The sequence below is a fragment of the Solanum dulcamara genome, chromosome 4 (genome assembly GCF_947179165.1).
Source record: "Solanum dulcamara chromosome 4, daSolDulc1.2, whole genome shotgun sequence".
NCBI classification, from domain to species: Eukaryota; Viridiplantae; Streptophyta; class Magnoliopsida; order Solanales; family Solanaceae; genus Solanum; species Solanum dulcamara.
The window spans coordinates 43,879,920-43,898,332 of NC_077240.1; the positions used below are offsets into that span (position 1 = coordinate 43,879,920).

General features: G+C 33.6%; 1 protein-coding gene across 1 annotated transcript; it reads left to right on the forward strand.

Annotated features, from left to right (window-relative positions):
- Nucleotides 1–10,714: 10,714 nt before the first annotated feature.
- Nucleotides 10,715–12,326, forward strand: LOC129887388 (transcription factor bHLH148-like). The gene is made up of 2 exons (XM_055962468.1): nt 10,715–10,884; nt 11,130–12,326. Exon 2 carries the CDS (start codon nt 11,219–11,221, stop codon nt 11,924–11,926), a length of 708 nt encoding a protein of 235 aa, XP_055818443.1. The 5' UTR covers nt 10,715–10,884; nt 11,130–11,218; the 3' UTR covers nt 11,927–12,326.
- Nucleotides 12,327–18,413: the final 6,087 nt, after the last annotated feature.

An 18,413-nucleotide genomic window follows, 5' to 3' on the forward strand; every position in this document is an offset into this window, starting at 1 on the left:
GAAAAGTGTTTTATCTTTAAGGAAAAGATTATGGACTTGGCCCATGAAGGAAAGATATTGCTTGAAGATGAGAAGGAGAGTTCAAATCAAGTCTCTGTCACTTTTGGTTCACTTGACCCCATAGTTCTTTGCAACTTTGTCGAAATACATGATAGTGGTGATGACCTAGCCACATCACCATCAAAGATGATTAAATTTGGTGACTTCAAACCAATAAATGTTGACGTATCATCGCTTGTTCCTTTGATGAATAAAGTAATATGGGAAGATAAATCTCTAGAGGAAAACCAATCTTGCGGTGCTTATACTGATGATGAAGGATGGATTTTAGTGACACGACGAAGACGTCGTAAAATAAGCTTGCAAAGAGAACCTAATAAGCAAGTGACTAGAGCGAAGATAAGAACAAAGTGGTGCCATCCACCTACCCCTAAAACTCAAAGGGTAAAGAAGAATGTGAAGAAGTCAAGAGTCGAGGGAAATTACTATCAAAAGCAACTCCCTCCGGTGACATTAGAGGAATTCTTGCCAAGTTGGTTTCGTGAAAAGATTTCTCATCGTGACACCAAGGCCTCGTGTTGTAACATTGATAGAGAAGAGATGATGGTAGAAAGCTCATCACCATCATTACCTCCATCACATGAAGTCCCTATAAAGCCTCACTCTGAAGAAGTGGACACTTGTGATGCGAAGTTTACATTCACTAATGATGATCTTTTATTGGGTGAAGTGTTGCATAATCGTCCTTTATATATGGTAGGTTTTGTGCGTGGACATAAAGTGAATAGGATCATGGTGGACGATGGATCTGGGGTCAATATTCTCCCTATTCGTACTGTGAAAGAACTTGGAATACCGATAAATGAACTATCTGAAAGTCGTCTGATGATTCAAGGTTTTAACCAAGGGGGGCAGAGAGCCATTGGTGCTGTCAAATTAGATATAACGATGGGGGATATGCGTTCGAGTGCATGGATGCATGTTATTGACTCAAAGACCTCGTATAACATCTTGTTAGGAAGACCATGGATACATGAGAACAAAGTAGTACCGTCCACCTACCATCAATGTTTCAAATACTTTGAAGATGGGGTTCAAAAGAAGGTAGTTGCTGATGATGAACCTTTCACCGAGACGGAAGCGCACTTCGCTGATGCAAAATTCTACTTAAAGAATTCAAAAGAAGTTACAGTTGATAACGTGATACCTGCTGATATCACAAAAAGGGTTGATGTAGCACCTGCTAATGCGAGGGTCATGATTGAAAAGGATAAAACGCTTTCAAATATGAGTAAAGTACCTAAGATAAGTGAGGCATCTTCAAGTAAGAAAATGATTCCTGTTTCTCACTATGTCCCAAAGACAAACAAAGTCAAGATCCCACCCTCTGAGTTGCAGAGTAGTAAGTTGACATTCCCTATCAAGCAAATTGATGCGATCAAATCACCTTCAAAAATGATACAGGGATTTGTCAAACCATCGAATCATGATTCACATGAATCACTCCCTAAAAATCGTACAAATGAGGGTTTTGACCCGAATGCATATAAGTTGTTGGTGAAAGCAGGATACAATCCCAATGAAGCTTCTAAAGTAGGGAAGCTTCCAAATGAAGTTATTGAAAGGGCAAATCATGGCCTAAATCCAACTCAAAGGATGATGATAGAGAAAGAGTATGATGTCAAGCAATCGCGCGAAGGCCTGGGTTACAAACAACCGTCACCAATCCGAATCTCTATAAAAAGGATGAGCATCAACTATATTACCCCTGTGGAAGAATCTGTGATGTTCAACAAAAAGCCTTCTGTGTTTGATCGACTTAGTGGCATGACTCCTAAGGTTTCTGCATCTGATCGACTAATAGAATCAACTCCAAAAATTTCAGTATTCGATCGATTGGGACCAATGAAGAAGAAATACAAGCGCCAAGGAGATTATAGAACAGTGGAAGAACGGGTATATGCCCGGGAGCATAATTCACCCAAGAATTGGCCCAGTTTGATCCCTTCTAGAATGAGGCGAGAAATAAAACTTGTAGTTTCATGTGGAGATGTCCTGAGAGCAAAAACTCATACCATAGTTCACACTAGGGAGCGAGATGAAGATGAAGAAAGTGTGGGATCATCAAATCACATCACAATTTGTGACGAAGAAAGTACTCTACTACATGCAAAAATTGATGATGGATTTGTTAATATTCATGCATGCCATCACATATCTTTTAATGATGGTGATCCTCAAGAAGATGAGGATGCTGAAGATGCGCCACCTGAACTCGAGAAAGGGATAAAGAATACTGTTGATGCATTGAAGGAAGTAAATCTTGGAGTTGATGATGATATAAGGCCTACATATGTAAGTGCTTCGCTGGATGACGATGAAGAGAAGAAATATATTGAGCTGCTTATGGAATTTAGGGATGTATTTGCTTGGAGTTACAAAGAGATGCCAGGGTTAGACCCTAAAGTTGCAGTTCATCGTCTTGCTGTAAAACGAGGTACTCGTCCTGTTAAACAAGCACAACGTCGCTTTAGACCTGAATTGGTTTCTTTGATCGAAACTGAAGTTAACAAGCTCATTGAAGCAGGTTTTATTCGTGAAGTCAAATATCCTATATGGATTTCAAGCATTGTACCTGTAAGAAAGAAGAATGGCCAAATACGAATTTGTGTTGACTTTAGAGATCTTAATAATGCATGCCCCAAGGATGAATTTCCTCTTCCAATCCCTGAGCTTATGATTGATGCTACAACTGGATACGAGGCAATGTCCTTCATGGATGGTTCATCTGGATACAATCAAATTCGCATGGCACCAAAGGATGAAGAACTTACTGCATTTCGCTCTCCTAAAGGTATATATTGCTACAAAGTGATGCCTTTTGGTTTAAAAAATGCTGGAGCCACTTATCAACGAGCCATGCAGAATATTTTTGATGAAATGCTTCATAAAAATATTGAGTGTTATGTCGATGACTTAGTAGTAAAATCAAAGAAGAGTGATGACCACTTGAAAGATCTGAGAATGGTGTTTGAACGGCTTCGAAGATACCAACTCAAAATGAATCCTTTAAAATGTGCCTTTGGAGTTACTTCGGGAAAGTTTCTCGGTTTTATTGTTCGACATCGAGGAATCGAGATTGATCAAGATAAGGTAGATGCTATTTTGAAGATGCCTGAGCCAAAAAATATTCATGAGTTGAAAAGCTTACAAGGAAAATTAGCATATCTTAGGAGGTTTATCTCAAATCTGGCTGGGAGATGTCAACCATTCAGTCGCCTTATGAAGAAAGATGTTCCTTTTGAATGGGACCAAGCTTGTACCAATGCTTTTGAGAACATAAAGTCTTATCTAATGAAACCTCCAGTACTTGTAGCTCCTATACCTGGAAAACCATTGATTTTATACATTGCAGCACAAGAAAGGTCAGTAGGAGCACTTCTCGCACAAGAAAATGATGAAGGGAAAGAAAATGCCCTATATTACTTGAGTAGGATGATGACACAAAACGAGATCAAGTATTCACCTATTGAGAAGTTATGTCTGGCACTCGTGTTCTCAATTCAGAAGATGAAGCATTACTTTCAGGCTCATATTATACAACTTGTCTCTAAAGCGAATCCTATCAAGTTTGTCATGTCCAAGCCTGTCTTAAGTGATAGGCTAGCAAGGTGGTACCTCCAGTTTCAACAATTTGAGATTGTGTATATATCTCAGAAGGCAGTGAAAGGACAAGTGCTAGCAGATTTCTTGGCCAATCATCCAATTCCGAATGATTGGGAGTTATCTGATGAATTACCTAATGAAGACGCAATGCTAGTAGAAATTCAGCCACCTTGGAAGATGTATTTTGATGGTGCTGCACATCGTGAAGGAGCCGGTGCTGGAGTGGTATTTGTCACTTCCCATGGAGAAGTTTTGCCATACTCCTTCACTCTAACACAAAACTGCTCCAATAATGTTGCTGAATATCAAGCACTCTTACTTGGGCTTGAGATGGCCATTGATATGAAACAATTGCAACTACAAGTTTTTGGGGATTCCAAGTTGGTGATCAATCAAGTCTTGGGTAATTATGAAGTAAAGAAGCCTGAGTTAATCCCATACTGCAATTACGCTCAAAAGATGATAGGATGGCTTGGAGAGGTGACTATTCAACATGTCCCAAGAAAGGAAAATAAAAAGGCTGATGCATTGGCAGCTTTAGCTTCTGCATTAGTATCTCCTGATGAAATACAAGTTGTGGTTTGCCAAAGATGGATAACTCCACCTCCAATTGAGCATGAAGAAGAATTTCAACAAGTTATCGCCACTTCGGAAGCTGAAATTGACGATTGGCGACAACCAATAATAGATTACTTGTGTTATGGAATATTGCCAGAAAACCTTCGAAGAAGAACAGAAATCCGACGACGAGCCCCTCATTTTCTTTATTATAAAAATACACTTTACAGGCGATCGTTCGATGGAGTTCTCTTACGATGTTTGGGGGCAGATGAATCTACTCAAGCTATGCAAGAAGCGCATTCTGGAGTATGTGGAGCGCATCAGTCTGGACCAAAACTTCATTTTCACATAAAAAGGATGGGATATTACTGGCAAACCATGGTGAAAGATTGCTTGGATTACGTCCGAAGATGTAAAGCTTGCCAATTCCATGCGAATTTTATACATCAACCCCCAGAAGTATTGCACCCAACTATTGCCTCATGGCCATTTGAAGCTTGGGGTTTGGATGTTGTTGGACCATTGCCTAAGTCCTCTGGTGGACATCTGTACATCCTGGCTGCAACTGACTACTTCTCAAAATGGGCAGAAGCTGTTTCTCTTAGAGAAGTAAAGAAAGAGAATGTCGCCAACTTCATTCGAGTTAATATTATCTACCGTTTTGGTATTCCTCGATACATATTGACAGATAATGGCAAGCCATTTGATAACAAGTTAATGACGAAGATATGTGATCTCTTTGGCTTCAAGCAACGCAATTCCTCTATGTATTATGCAGCTGCTAATGGTCTCGCTGAAGCATTTAACAAGACACTCTGCAACTTGTTGAAAAACGTTGTTTCCAAGTCTAAGAGAGATTGGCATGAAAGAATGGAAGAGGCTCTTTGGGCATATAGGACTACGTATCGCACGCCAACACAAGCGACTCCCTACTCTCTTGTCTATGGAGTTGAAGCAGTTCTTCCACTTGAACGTCAAATACCATCATTGCGCCTCGCCATTCAAGAAGGGCTCACTGATGAAGAAAATGCTCGGTTGCGCCTTGAAGAATTGGAGGCTCTTGATGAAAAAAGACTAGAGGCCCAATAAAGTCTGCAATGCTATCAAGCTCGTCTAGCTCGATCTTTTAATAAGAAGGTTCGTCTTAGATGCTTCCAAGTGGGTGATCAAGTTCTTGTTGTAAGAAGGCCCATTATTACTTCTCGTCGGTCTGGAAGCAAGTTCTCCACCAAATGGGATGGACCATATGTGGTACAAGAAGTATACTCAAGTGGTGCTTACAGACTGGTTGACTCAGAAGGATTGCGCATTGGCCCCATTAATGGAAAGTTCATAAAGAGATACTATCCTTGAAGAAAAGAAACTCACTCCTTAAGGTACGAGTATAAACTGCATGTTACTCCTGGCCCGCAAGAGTATAAACTGTGCACGGCACCCCATAAAAACAAATGTCCGCTAGGTTGAAAATCTCGAAAGAGGCGGCCTAGGCAAAAGTTAGGACCAAAAAAAAAAAACAAAAAAAAAACACATCATTCTCTCAGAACTACGTTATGACTTGATCCTCTTCACTGAGGTACGTAGGCGCTTAGAATTACATTCTGAGTTCAGTCGCATGAGTATCCAAAGAACTCATAGTCTCTCTTGACCCTCTCCACCATAATCCATGAGTTACATTCTAAATTTTAGTCTCATAAGTTCAAAAGAAATGGGGCACACTGTTATTTGAGCATCACAATGTTCTTGTATATTGTCATACATGACATATGAATTAAAGAGGGTCAATCAAGACAGAATTTGAATTGACTTCAAAGAAATATTCGTATAAATCCATAAAGCTATTAGCTGTGATTATTGTACATGTTGTAGTTTTTTTGGATTCTCTACACTAAGATACAAATATTTTCTTTTAATAAGAACATGCGAATGTGAATCTATCAGCTTTTCTGTATGTGAAATTCATTTTTGAAGATTGCTTAGAACTATCCTGCAAGACTTGAACTATAAATTTTGATATGTTAAGAAGTTTGGTTTCTGATAAATTGAACCTCTCCTGGATTTGGTGCTCATACAATGATATATCTCTTGTACTATCGAAACACAAAAGGTATCGCAACTCTGAAGAAGAGGAAGTCAAATCTCTAAGGTAAATCATGATTCAATCTGTAAAAAAAAAAAAAAAAAAAAAAAAAGCGTTAGCGCTTAAATTAGTAATTCAATAATCATGGTAATGAATCTCAATAATGAACTATTATATTCTTTGGGCAAAACCTATGTCTGACTCAGACGGTGTAAAGTCTTTGCCATAAATCATGTAAAGTCTTTGCCTCAGACGGTGTAAAGTCTTTAGCTCGGACTATGGAATGCCTCTGACTCAGACGGTGTAAAGTCTTTGCCACAAATCATGTAAAGTCTTTGCCTTAGACGGTGTAAAGTCTTTAGCTCAGACTATGGAATGCCTTTTCCCACAAATCATGTAAAGTCTTTGCCTCAAACGGTGTAAAGTCTTTAGCTCGGACTATGTAATGCCTCTGACTCAGACGGTGTAAAGTCTTTGCCACAAATCATGTAAAGTCTTTGCCTTAGACGGTGTAAAGTCTTTAGCTCAGACTATGGAATGCCTCTGACTCAGACGGTGTAAAGTCTTTGCCACAAATCATGTAAAGTCTTTGCCTTAGACGGTGTAAAGTCTTTAGCGCAGACTATGGAATGCCTTTTCTTCGCCACAAATCATGTAAAGTCTTTGCCTTAGACGGTGTAAAGTCTTTAGCTCGGATTATGGAATGCCTTTTCTTTCCCACAAATCATGTAAAGTCTTTGCCTTAGACGGTGTAAAGTCTTTAGCTCGGACTATGGAATGCCTTTTCTTTCCCACAAATCATGTAAAGTCTTTGCCTTAGACGGTGTAAAGTCTTTAGCTCGGACTATGGAATGCCTTTTCTTTCCCACAAATCATGTAAAGTCTTTGCCTTAGACGGTGTAAAGTCTTTAGCTCGGACTATGGAATGCCTTTTCTTTCCCACAAATCATGTAAAGTGTTTGTCTCAGACGGTGTAAAGTCTTTGACTTGGACCAATAGAATAAAAGTTTATTGCATATGAAGTAATATTTTCATTTGCAAAAAAAAAAAAAAAAAATATATATATATATATATATATATATATATATAAATGTACCTCATATGTTGATGAACTCAAGAGGATATGCAAAAAGGAGTATCAAAACCATCAATACCAATGATGAAAATAAATAGAAGGAGAGAGTCTATTTATAGACAAGTAGTGATGGTGAGAGAGTCCTTTTTCTAAAGTAATTGTAATTACTTTTTGGGTAGAACTCTAGTAAAATGATACAAATTTATTCTCTTCAAATCCTAATTGGATGTGAAATTGTAAAAATTTGGGCTATCCATATTCTAAAAGGAGTGTGTCCTTTCAGAATTCTAATTGGATTTGGAAAACAGACTAAAGGGTAGGCATTTGCAAAAAAAAAAAAAAAAAAAAAAAAAAAAAACGTGAAAAAAAAAACGTGAAAATAAATTATCTAGAACGGTCATGAAAGTATTAAATTCTCAATTTTGGATATGTTGTAAATTGAGAAGTCTAGTTTCTAGAAAATCACACCGTTCATGATTCTTACGTATCTACGATAAGATATGAATTTTCTACAACAAACATGTCAAGATGAGGAAAAGGTTGTTGAAAATCAAAGAAAAGAAAGAAGAAAGTACCACGGCGCTGATCATCAAGCCACATTGCTGCAAAACAATGAAGATCAGACATCTATTTATAGAGGTTTATTAGCACCTATTATAATTAGATTCAAACTTGAATTAGGCTTCTACAAAATTGACTCCTAATCGGATTCCAATTATTGGTGGAATCTTGCATGACAAGTAAACACCAAAAAAAAAAAAAAAAACGTGAAAAAAAAAATCAATTTTTTTTCTTCTCTTTCCTAATCCTCATTGGATATAACTAATTTTCTACATTCCTACTCCAACAATGATGAAGATGTGCATCAATATAGTATGAATTCACGGTACATCTCAAAATAAATGGCATGTCATTATCCTACAAGTAATACTTCAAGCCTAGTCTTCAAAAGATAAAATATCTCGACAAGACTTGAAGCAGGGGGCATTTGTAATCATTTACAATTTATTAAATATAAATTTGTAGAATGGTTCAATTTATATTAAATTCAAGATATATTAGTCCAAGTAAATATTTTGGATTAATAAAATTGGGTCGATTATTTAAGCCCAATAAATGTGGATTTAATTAAAAAACCTAAATCCATTGATTTGGGCTATAAAGATGACTCCACTTTGTTAAGCTCAATATCATCTCATCCTAGAGGCCCAAAATCATGCCACATGTCAAAGTTAGGTGGCAATCCAAGTCAAATTAAATAAGCCACTAGAATTATGTCATGTGCCAAAGTTAGGTGGCAATCCAAGTCAAATTAAATAAGCCACTAAAATCATGCCACATGTCAAAGTTAGGTGGCAATCCAGGTCAAATTAAATAAGCCACTAAAATCATGCCACATGTCAGAGTTATGTGGCAATCTAAGTCAAATTAAATGAGCCACTAAAATAATGCCACGTGTCCATGTGACATGTTCTGACCAATCAAATTAAAACTCTTCAACAAAGAAATCTGATTGGTCAGTTCAAACCAACCAATCAAATCACACCCTCATACCACTCCCTACAACTATAAATAGGGGTCCTCATTATTCTGAAAAGGGGTTTTTTGGGAAGAACAAAAAGCAAGAAGAGAGCTCGTGGATCAAAGACCGCAAATTCTCTACAAAGCTACAAAGTTCAAGCAATCAAATTCAAGTTCAATATTAAGAACGAAGAAGAAGATTAAGATCAAGTTACTTGTTCATCTTTACTGTTCGTCATAACCATACAAGTGTTCGTGACGAATATTTCAAATCCAAATTCGAAGACGAAGATTCAAGATCAAGTTATTCAAGCCCTTGACTCTAAATCAAAATCAAATTCAAGTTCAACGTGTTTCATATTATTTGAAGAATCAGAGGATTATTATAGAGATTGTAACCGCATCATATTTTGAAATCAAATATTACACTTTGTTACTCCAATTTTCCGGTCTTGATTATTTATTTTTCTCGGCTCGAAAATTTGTTGTTTACAGCGCTACACGTGGATTTTCTTAACTGATGTGACATATATATACATATAAATAAATGGATTTTGCTATTTCTTTAATTAAAAATATAAATAACATAAATAAATAAAAGAAAGGGTTTCATTATTCTAAAGTTGAGCAACGAATCTTTCAGTTTCCACCTCTCTTCCCCGCCAAAGCTTTTCTCTAATGTCTTAACATAACCCTTCGATTTCCATGGAAGTCAAAGGGTTTTAACCTAGAAAATATTGGTTAAAGTAATGATAAGTATATACTTTGTTATTTCTTTATTTTGTTCGCGTTTGTTTTACTAGTTAAATTTTTTAGGGCTTTGTTTGCTTCCATATTTTGCTCATCTTGTTAAGCATCGTCTTCAAGGTTAATATCTTCTTCATTTGGGTTTGCAACAAGTTCGAGCATTCAACTGTAAGAAATTGAATGACGAAACATTAGTGACCAAGTTTAATATATAAAATAAATCTGACAAAAAAAGTAATTCATACCTTATAGTTTTTTACATATTAACCCCAAAATCTTCTTCCGGAGTTGTCATCCGACCATGAAATTCTTAATATTGTCGAAAGTCCACATTGACAAAAAATAGTCATGAACACAATAGGAAGAGAAAAAATATTATAGTTATGAAATTAAGCAATTAAAAAAGATAATGAAAAAAAATTGGATCTTGTTTGAAGGTTTGTGTTAATGGAGGAGAAGTTAAATATGAAGAAGAAGGATATTAGCTATTGATAATTAAAAATTGAAGGGAAAATTTTTTAAAAAGGCTGATATGACTTTTTTTTACCCTTTAACGCGTTTAAATAAATTGAAGGCACTTGTTATGCCATGTGGCATGAGAGAGGTGTATTTAAGATTAGTTCGTCAAGTTGAAGGGTGTTTTTAATCCTGTCAATAGTTCAGAGACGAAACCAATAATTCGCGCCAAGTTTGGGAATGTTTTTGATACTTTTCTCTAAAAAAAAATAAGGCTGATTTGACATTTTCTTACCTTTTCACGCGCTTGTAGGCACTTGTTAGGCCATGTGCCAAGTTAAGGGGTGTATTTAAGCTTAGTTCATCAAGTTGATGAGTGTTTTTAAGCCTGTCGATAGTTCATGTGTGTTTTTGATATTTCTCTCACAATAATAATCATTTTTAAATACTATCAATGTAGCTTAAACCGATTATTATTTTACGAATTATCAATTAATGCTTATGATAAAAATTAGACTAAACAAAGTTACTTCCGGGGTAAATATGTGTGGAGGAAAAAAGTAAAAAGAAAAAGGAAAAAAGAAATAAACACGCCCACATACATGCTTCTTTTTAAAGAGGGCCAATGCGTGCTTTCCCGTGATTCCCCTTAATTTGCCCATTTCCTTCACCGTCCCCCCCTCCCTCCACTCCTTAAATCTCTCTCTCTCTCTCTCTCCGATTAATCAATCCGAAGAAATAATTTCCCAGTTGTAATCCTGCTCTTCTTCTTCATCATCAGGTAATAATCAGCGGCTTTAACAGTTCATTCTTCCTTTAAAATGCATTTAACAAGTGATCTGTTGCATTGTGATGTGTTTTTTTGTGTTAATCGTAATTATCTGTGTTTAGTTTTTCAGCTAATTACGAATCTGACTCGAATTTTATTGATTCGTTCTTATTTTCTTCAGAATCTGTCTTTGAATCTGAATTGGTTTGAGTGCCTTCCTTTTTTATATCTGTCTATTCATGTGACTGAATCTACAGGTCATCCATCGTCTTCTTCTCCAGACCTCAAATTGGATAGTGATTCAATCGATTCGGTTCTAAATTTGATTCGATTTTAACTGAATCTGATGGAACCAATGGTTGTAGAGATGTCTTCAACGGTGATCTCGAATCCTGTAACGTCCTCTGACAGAGTAATATCAAGGAGAAAAAAGAATAAGAAAAGTTTGAGAAATCGAACTCAAAACATTAACAGCAATAACAGTAACAGCGAAACTCCGAGTAATACTACTGAATGGAAAACACAAGCTCAACAGCAAGTTTACTCTTCAAAACTACTCAAAGCACTCCGTGAAGTGCGGATCAGTTCACCAGCGGCGACGACTCCATCGGTGCCGGTGCCAAAAGGCGGCCGAGCCGTACGCGAAGTTGCTGACAGAGTCCTTGCCGTTACTGCCAAAGGACGATCCAGGTGGAGCCGAGCTATACTTACGAACCGGCTCAAGCTCAAGTTCATGAAGAAACACGCTAAGCGGCAGAAAATGGCGGCTTCCTGTACCAGCCGGTTACCTAGGAAGCCGAGAGTGGGGATTTTGAAGCTGAAAACGAAGAATCTACCGGCTTTTCAGAAAAAGGCTCGAGTTTTGGGACGGCTTGTTCCTGGTTGCCGGAAACAACCGCTGCCGGTGATTCTAGATGAAGCTACTGATTACATAGCAGCTCTTGAGATGCAAATTCGAGCGATGAGCGCTCTAGCTGATCTCCTTTCTGGCGCTTCCTCTAGTACTACTGCTCCTCTTGATCTGCTCAGCTCGAACCGACCTCCCCCTAGTTGAAGATTTATCGTTTTCTTGCTATTCTATTTTATCTATTTTCTTCTCTCCCTTTCTATGAATATTCCTCTGTTACATATATTTCTTCTTCCTTTTCAAGTATTGGGAAAATTTTAGTAATTGGATTATCAGTTATATAAGGCACTAATAATTTTGCTGGGTGTGAAATGGATTTAGAATGAAATCTATCCTAATTAATTTGGAACTGAGAGATAGTTGATTGACTCATTGATTTTGATTACATTAGGCCAAAATCTGATATAAAAAAAATGTGTATATGCATAGCTGAGCTCTGTTCATGCACGATTGTTCTGTAATGGTATCATCTTTTACAAGTACATGTATCTTTTTGGTGGTATAAGCCTATTGAATGTAAACATCTATGGTTAGATCGATTCTGATTTTCTGGAGTGTCAAATACAAATAGTATTTAAAGATTGAGTTCAATGTACTATTTGGTTGTTGTCAAATTTAAGCAAATTGGAGAGTTGAAAGTCAGCTAGTGCTAGGAAGATGACACATCCATAACTCAGGTAGTAAGGTAACTGAACTGTCATTTTCAGTGAGGAGGACAACCAAGAAGATAAAAATTTGTATTTTGTACCATAGGCACTCTCAGGAACCATCTGTATGTAATTGTTATGTAAGTAGTTTTGATAGAACATGGTGGGGTAAAGTTGTAAACAGGACAAATGAATTTATGAGCAACATGAGGCTTCTTGTCCTTTTTAGTAAATGGGTCCGGCCTTGGCGCATGTGAGGCATCTGACTTTCTGACCTAATATTCAATAGTACTGCTAACACAGAATGAACTTGCTTGTGCAACTAATATGACTTTGAGAAATCTCGAGAAACATGGAAAATATGCTGGTTCACTGAATAGAAACTTTATTTCAATGAATTATGAAACTTGTCTTTCTTTTATAATGAGCCATATATGTTTTATGTGTATAATAATAGAAAAGAAGACGATATTTCTTCATTACTTACGATAGGATTTGTAATATGGTTTCCAGTTGGAGTAATCTTTTGTGCAATTATTGCATTTCACTGAGGATCAACTTTGATAGTGGAGCCTTTTCAAGTGTCATTTGAATTGTATTACTGGTAAAATATTGTTGAAATGATATTATGATTTGAGTTTGATTTTTCCATTTAAACTTCTTTTCGATATAATAGAACAGGTGTAAAGGATTCGCATTTACGAGTTTGAAATGCACACATGACCAAATCCTTTCATTCAAATGGACCCCTATAGTACTTGAGATAAAAAGTAACGATTTCCACTTGGACTAATCATATTTAGGTATGAAAAAAGAAAGAAAAGAAGTAATAACATCAATTCAGATTCCCATGTGCCTCTCTCCCTTTGGATAACTATCATTTCTGACTTTAAAAATCTTTTACATTTCACAGGCCAATATGCCTTCTTTAGTGAAATAATTGCCTCTCTCCCCATATAATTAAATTTGTGTACTACTCCTAATAGATTAATCGATCATAGCTTCAATAACTTAACTATCAAACCCTATGGTACTGACTATAATCTGTTTTGTTGAGGTTTCTAATGAGATAGATATACACAATTTTGTGATGTGTGTGAATCAGAATCAGCTAAAAGGACTGGAAAAAGATGACAGTTACTAAAACTGTCCACATCTGTGGTTAGTTGATATTTGATCTCAAACTAACCACCTACACTTTTCGAGGTTTTCCACTCTCCTCTGATATGCTCATCGTCATACCGACACTAAAAGTTTGTATCAATTAGTATATTTAGTTTGATATATATATATATATATATATATATATATATATATATATATATATATATAAGAATTTTATTGTGTGAAATAGATATGAAATTTAATGTTCTAATAAATTTGCGGACCATTATATTTTTTATTAGTGTTTAGAAAGTGTATAAAAATTGATATTAGTAATAGTAAGTATAAGTATTTTACTATCTATGAAATAAGTACGAAATTTGATGCTCCAATAAATTTGTGAATTATCATAACTTTACCTAGTGTTTAGAAAGTATATAAAAATTGATATCCATTAGTAAGTTTATATAAAGTTAATTTACTCCTTCCATTTAGTTAATTATTCACGAACTATGAAAAAAGTTTATAGTTTTTAAATTTTAATAAGGTATTTCGAGTTCAGTTTCTAAACATGTTCACTAAAAATCGACACAATCAGATTGTACACTCATTTCATACACTAAATGATCACTTTATTTATGCATTTTAAATATTTTAGTGATTTGTCATTTAAATTGAAGTCAATATGTTATTAAAAAAATTGTTATTTAATGTAGATATATCAACTGATCTCAATAGCATTAGTTAAAGTTAATCTTAAAAAAATAAATTATATACTCATTACATACTGAAAATGACACTTTTTTTGAATATATCGTGTGAATTAGTATTTAACAAGATATACTCATTTTATTCGGTATAAAAATTATATACAAACTAGTAAACTTGATTTATTTAAATGATTTTTTTAATATATTTTTAATTTATAAAATTTGTATATATAAGATGCTAATTGTAAATTATGGAGTATTTTCAAATAGAAATTCATTGCCAATTTTATGCATATTCATACAAAAAAAATTATTTGTCTAAAAAAAAGATTACAAGATAATACATATTTCGAAAACAAAACAGACTTTAGAAATAAAAATACTTATTATTTTTCAAAAAAAAATGATTCTCAAATAAAAAAAAAACTTTAAAAGACATCAATTTTTAAGCAGTAAATTCTTTTTCCATAGAATCCCAACTACCTAATGTTTTTTTATAACAAAATTAACAAATGAAAAAAATGAAGGAAGAGTCAAAATAGGAGATTGATACTATTAAATGGGAGAATGATAACAACCAATATAATGACGAACTAATTAAGAGAAAATCATGGGATTGACATATTTAAGAAAAAGATATTGTTAATTAATTGACTAAGAATTATTTTAATTAATTTTTTGTTTTTATTTTTAATTAATTTATTATTATTGGGAAAATTACACGAATAGGCAAACATATACTAGTTAATTAGCTAACATAGCTATAGTTTGAATTAATTACGGCTCACCACTAACATCTAGCTATAATACAGTTTAAATTTTATATATTTCGCACGATTATACAAACGTTGTGCGTGACTATACAAATGATGTGCAAGATTATACAAATATTGTGCGCGAATTGTATACCAAAATATACAAACACTGCGAATTGTATAACGAATTATACGAACAATATACACGAATTGTATAGCGAAATATACAAAGGCTATACAAAAACTGCGAGTTGTATAGCGAATTATACAAACACTATATAAAAACTGCGAATTGTATAGCGAATTATACAAACATTGTTATAGCTATAGCTACAAAATGTAATTACCTAAACTATAGCTATGGAGCATAATTAAGGTATTTTTGAGTGGCTATATGCGAAAATTCCTCTTTATTATTTGTTAAATATTGTTAGAAATCTAATGTCATGTATTGAAAACTAGAAAGTCATGTGTAGGGCTAGTAATACTCACTCTTAAATATGCTATTTATTAAATTTTCTCCTATTACTACAAAATGCTAACAATCTCAAAAGGTGAACTCATTAAATTTAATTTTTGATTCCGTCGCTAAATTTAGAACCATAAAACTTATCGAGATACATCGCTGCTAATTAAAGCTTTCAATTCCAATAATCCAATTATATATAAAATATTAAATTCAACATTTAATATTTTTTTGACATTTTAGTGATTGTTTTACATACATCCATACCCAATAGTGAAACTAAATTTAATTGGAAGTAGGATTGTTTAGGTATATAAGGAAGAGGAAATTTTCAAAACAACAATATTTTAGTATTTAGTAAGACTCTCTAACTATATTTTAATATTTATTGAAAATGCCAATAATTTGACTTGCTATTTCAAGACTTTTTGTATTTTTTTTACTTTATAGAATACAAGTAATTAAAAAATAGATTGAAGAAATTTATGGAAGAATATCTTTCAAATATGATAAATGTTAATTACGTTACTCACTAGGAGATCCAAACTAGCGAATTAAATTATCAGTTTTCTCTCTTCCTCCATTAATGAGCTTCAATCTTCTTCCTCATCCTCCATTAACGATCTTCAATTCTTTTTAAATGCAATTCGTTTGGTAAAATTTGTGGCTACAAAAAGGAGATGGATTCGGACTGTTCGTATTCGTTCTAATAACATTTCGGTATTTCAAAATCAAATTTGTTTCAAAAATTAATTTTGTTTCGAATTCAAATACGATTTTAATGTGTTATTCCGAATTCAATTCGTTGTGAATGCATGATATCGATGAATTTTTTCTGATCATATCAAAGAGTATTTTCAGACTTGATTTGAAATCTTATTTTGCTAGAAAATTTTGGTTTTGGTATGATTTTGAGTACAAACCAGTGGTGAATAAAATACAAATTATATTTTCTGTATTTTTGTTAGAAATTTGTATTTTGATTGATTTTGAAATACGAACTGATTGAATTATATAAATTTTGAAATATAATGTAATATATATACATTTTGATATGCATCTTAAAACCTGATTTTTTTTGATACAAAATTTGTATCCCAATTTGAATATAAATTTGATGATAATAGAAACAATTTAACTTATGGATACTAATGAAATGTGCAGTGTATAGTAGGGATACAATTTGACTATTGAATCGTATTGAGTATTTATATATTAATGATTTCGGGGGTAAAAGTTGATTGTATCCACTTTGTTTGGGACTATAATGTTATTGAGGTACTTTTTATTTGAAACCTTCTTTTTATTGAATAGAATTAGTTTGCTAATCTGATATTTGATTATGACTAAATAGTTGAATGATTTTGAATATTTATGTATTAATGATTTTGGAATACAATGTGTTTGTGTCTGATTGGAATGCATTTTTTTTGTCTTATTGAAATATCTTTTTTTAATAATATAATTAAATATGGAGAGCGTTAGTCTTCTGACCATGCATTCTGAGAGATGGAATGAAGATAATTGCTATGTTAATTACACAATAGAGGCTATTATGGTGAAAGAGTATGCAATATTTCGAGATTTAATGGAAGAAGTTGCTAAACAAATTGATGTTGATTTGAGATGCAATTGCATGAAGCTGAAGTATAAGATCGAAGATAGCAATGCACCACTGACTTGTATCGACTTGTTATGCTTGACACATATTGCAACATTACTTTTATACAAATTAAATAGGAATACATTTTGAAAAACACAACAAGCATTCTTATAGAAATGAATATAACTTGAGAAAATGATACAAAAAATAAAAAGTGGTCTAATGATAAAAAATTAGACCATAGTCAGAAAAGATACAAAAAATGAAATGAGATACAAATCAAGTTGAATAGAATATAGATCTACTAGCCTATAAATATTCAGAAAAAATACAAAAATCAATGAAATACAAATCAGGTAGATTGGAATACAGATCTACTTGCCTATAAAATATTCAGAAAGGAAACAAAAATGGAATGAAATATAAATCTAGTAGAATAGAATACAGATTTACTTGTCTATAAAAATTCAGAAATGATACAAAAATGCATTGAAATGCAAGTTGCATGAAAAATAAACAATATTAAATGATAAATATAAAATAAATGGTAGATAAAAGATATCATTTTCGATTAAACTATAAATATAATCAAAGGATACAATTACTATTAAAAAAAATACAAATTTAAAAGACACAAATTACTATAACTAATTAAATGACATACATTGGGATTGAATACATTCTAATATTGTAGATAAAATATGAATATCAAAAAATCACAGCAAAATACAAGTCAATATAAATCTACCAAGATATATATGAATATTTTATTACCTTAATTAGTGGAATTCTTTTGGAGAGAGATTTTGGAAATTTTGAAGGAAAAAAACAGAGAAGAAGGAAGAGAGATAAGCGGGAATCAAAAAAAAATTAGAAAGAAGAGGGAATGGGGAAAATAAAGGCGACCACTAAGAGAGAGAAGAGAGAAACGAGGGTGACTTTACAATTAGTTGTTTTTTTTAAAACGTGTGGATAATAAGTTGAGAAAAATTAGGAACTAAATTGGGATACTTTTAATTTGTTATAAAAATATAATATAACTATTATTAATAATTTTTTAAAATTATAGTCATTTTTCACTAAATAAGTTGATAATTTTGACTAATTCACTAATTTTTCCGATAAGGAATAATGACAAGCATTAAATATAGAGTTGGAGAATGTCATATAATGGGCACACCAAACCAGTAGAGACTACTTCTATGTCATTGAGCCTTTTGACGTATATTTCAAATTGTCCTCTCTTATACTTGTTTGATCTTTTGAAGTGTAAGTTGCCACATTTAACATGGTGCCATTTGAAAAACGTTCCTTTCAATGTTGTATAGGTTACCTAAGAAGAATATGCT

Coding starts and splice junctions, on each gene's coding strand:
- LOC129887388 (XM_055962468.1), top strand. CDS start 11,219: ATGGAACCAATGGTTGTAGAGATGTCTTCAACGGTGATCTCGAATCCT.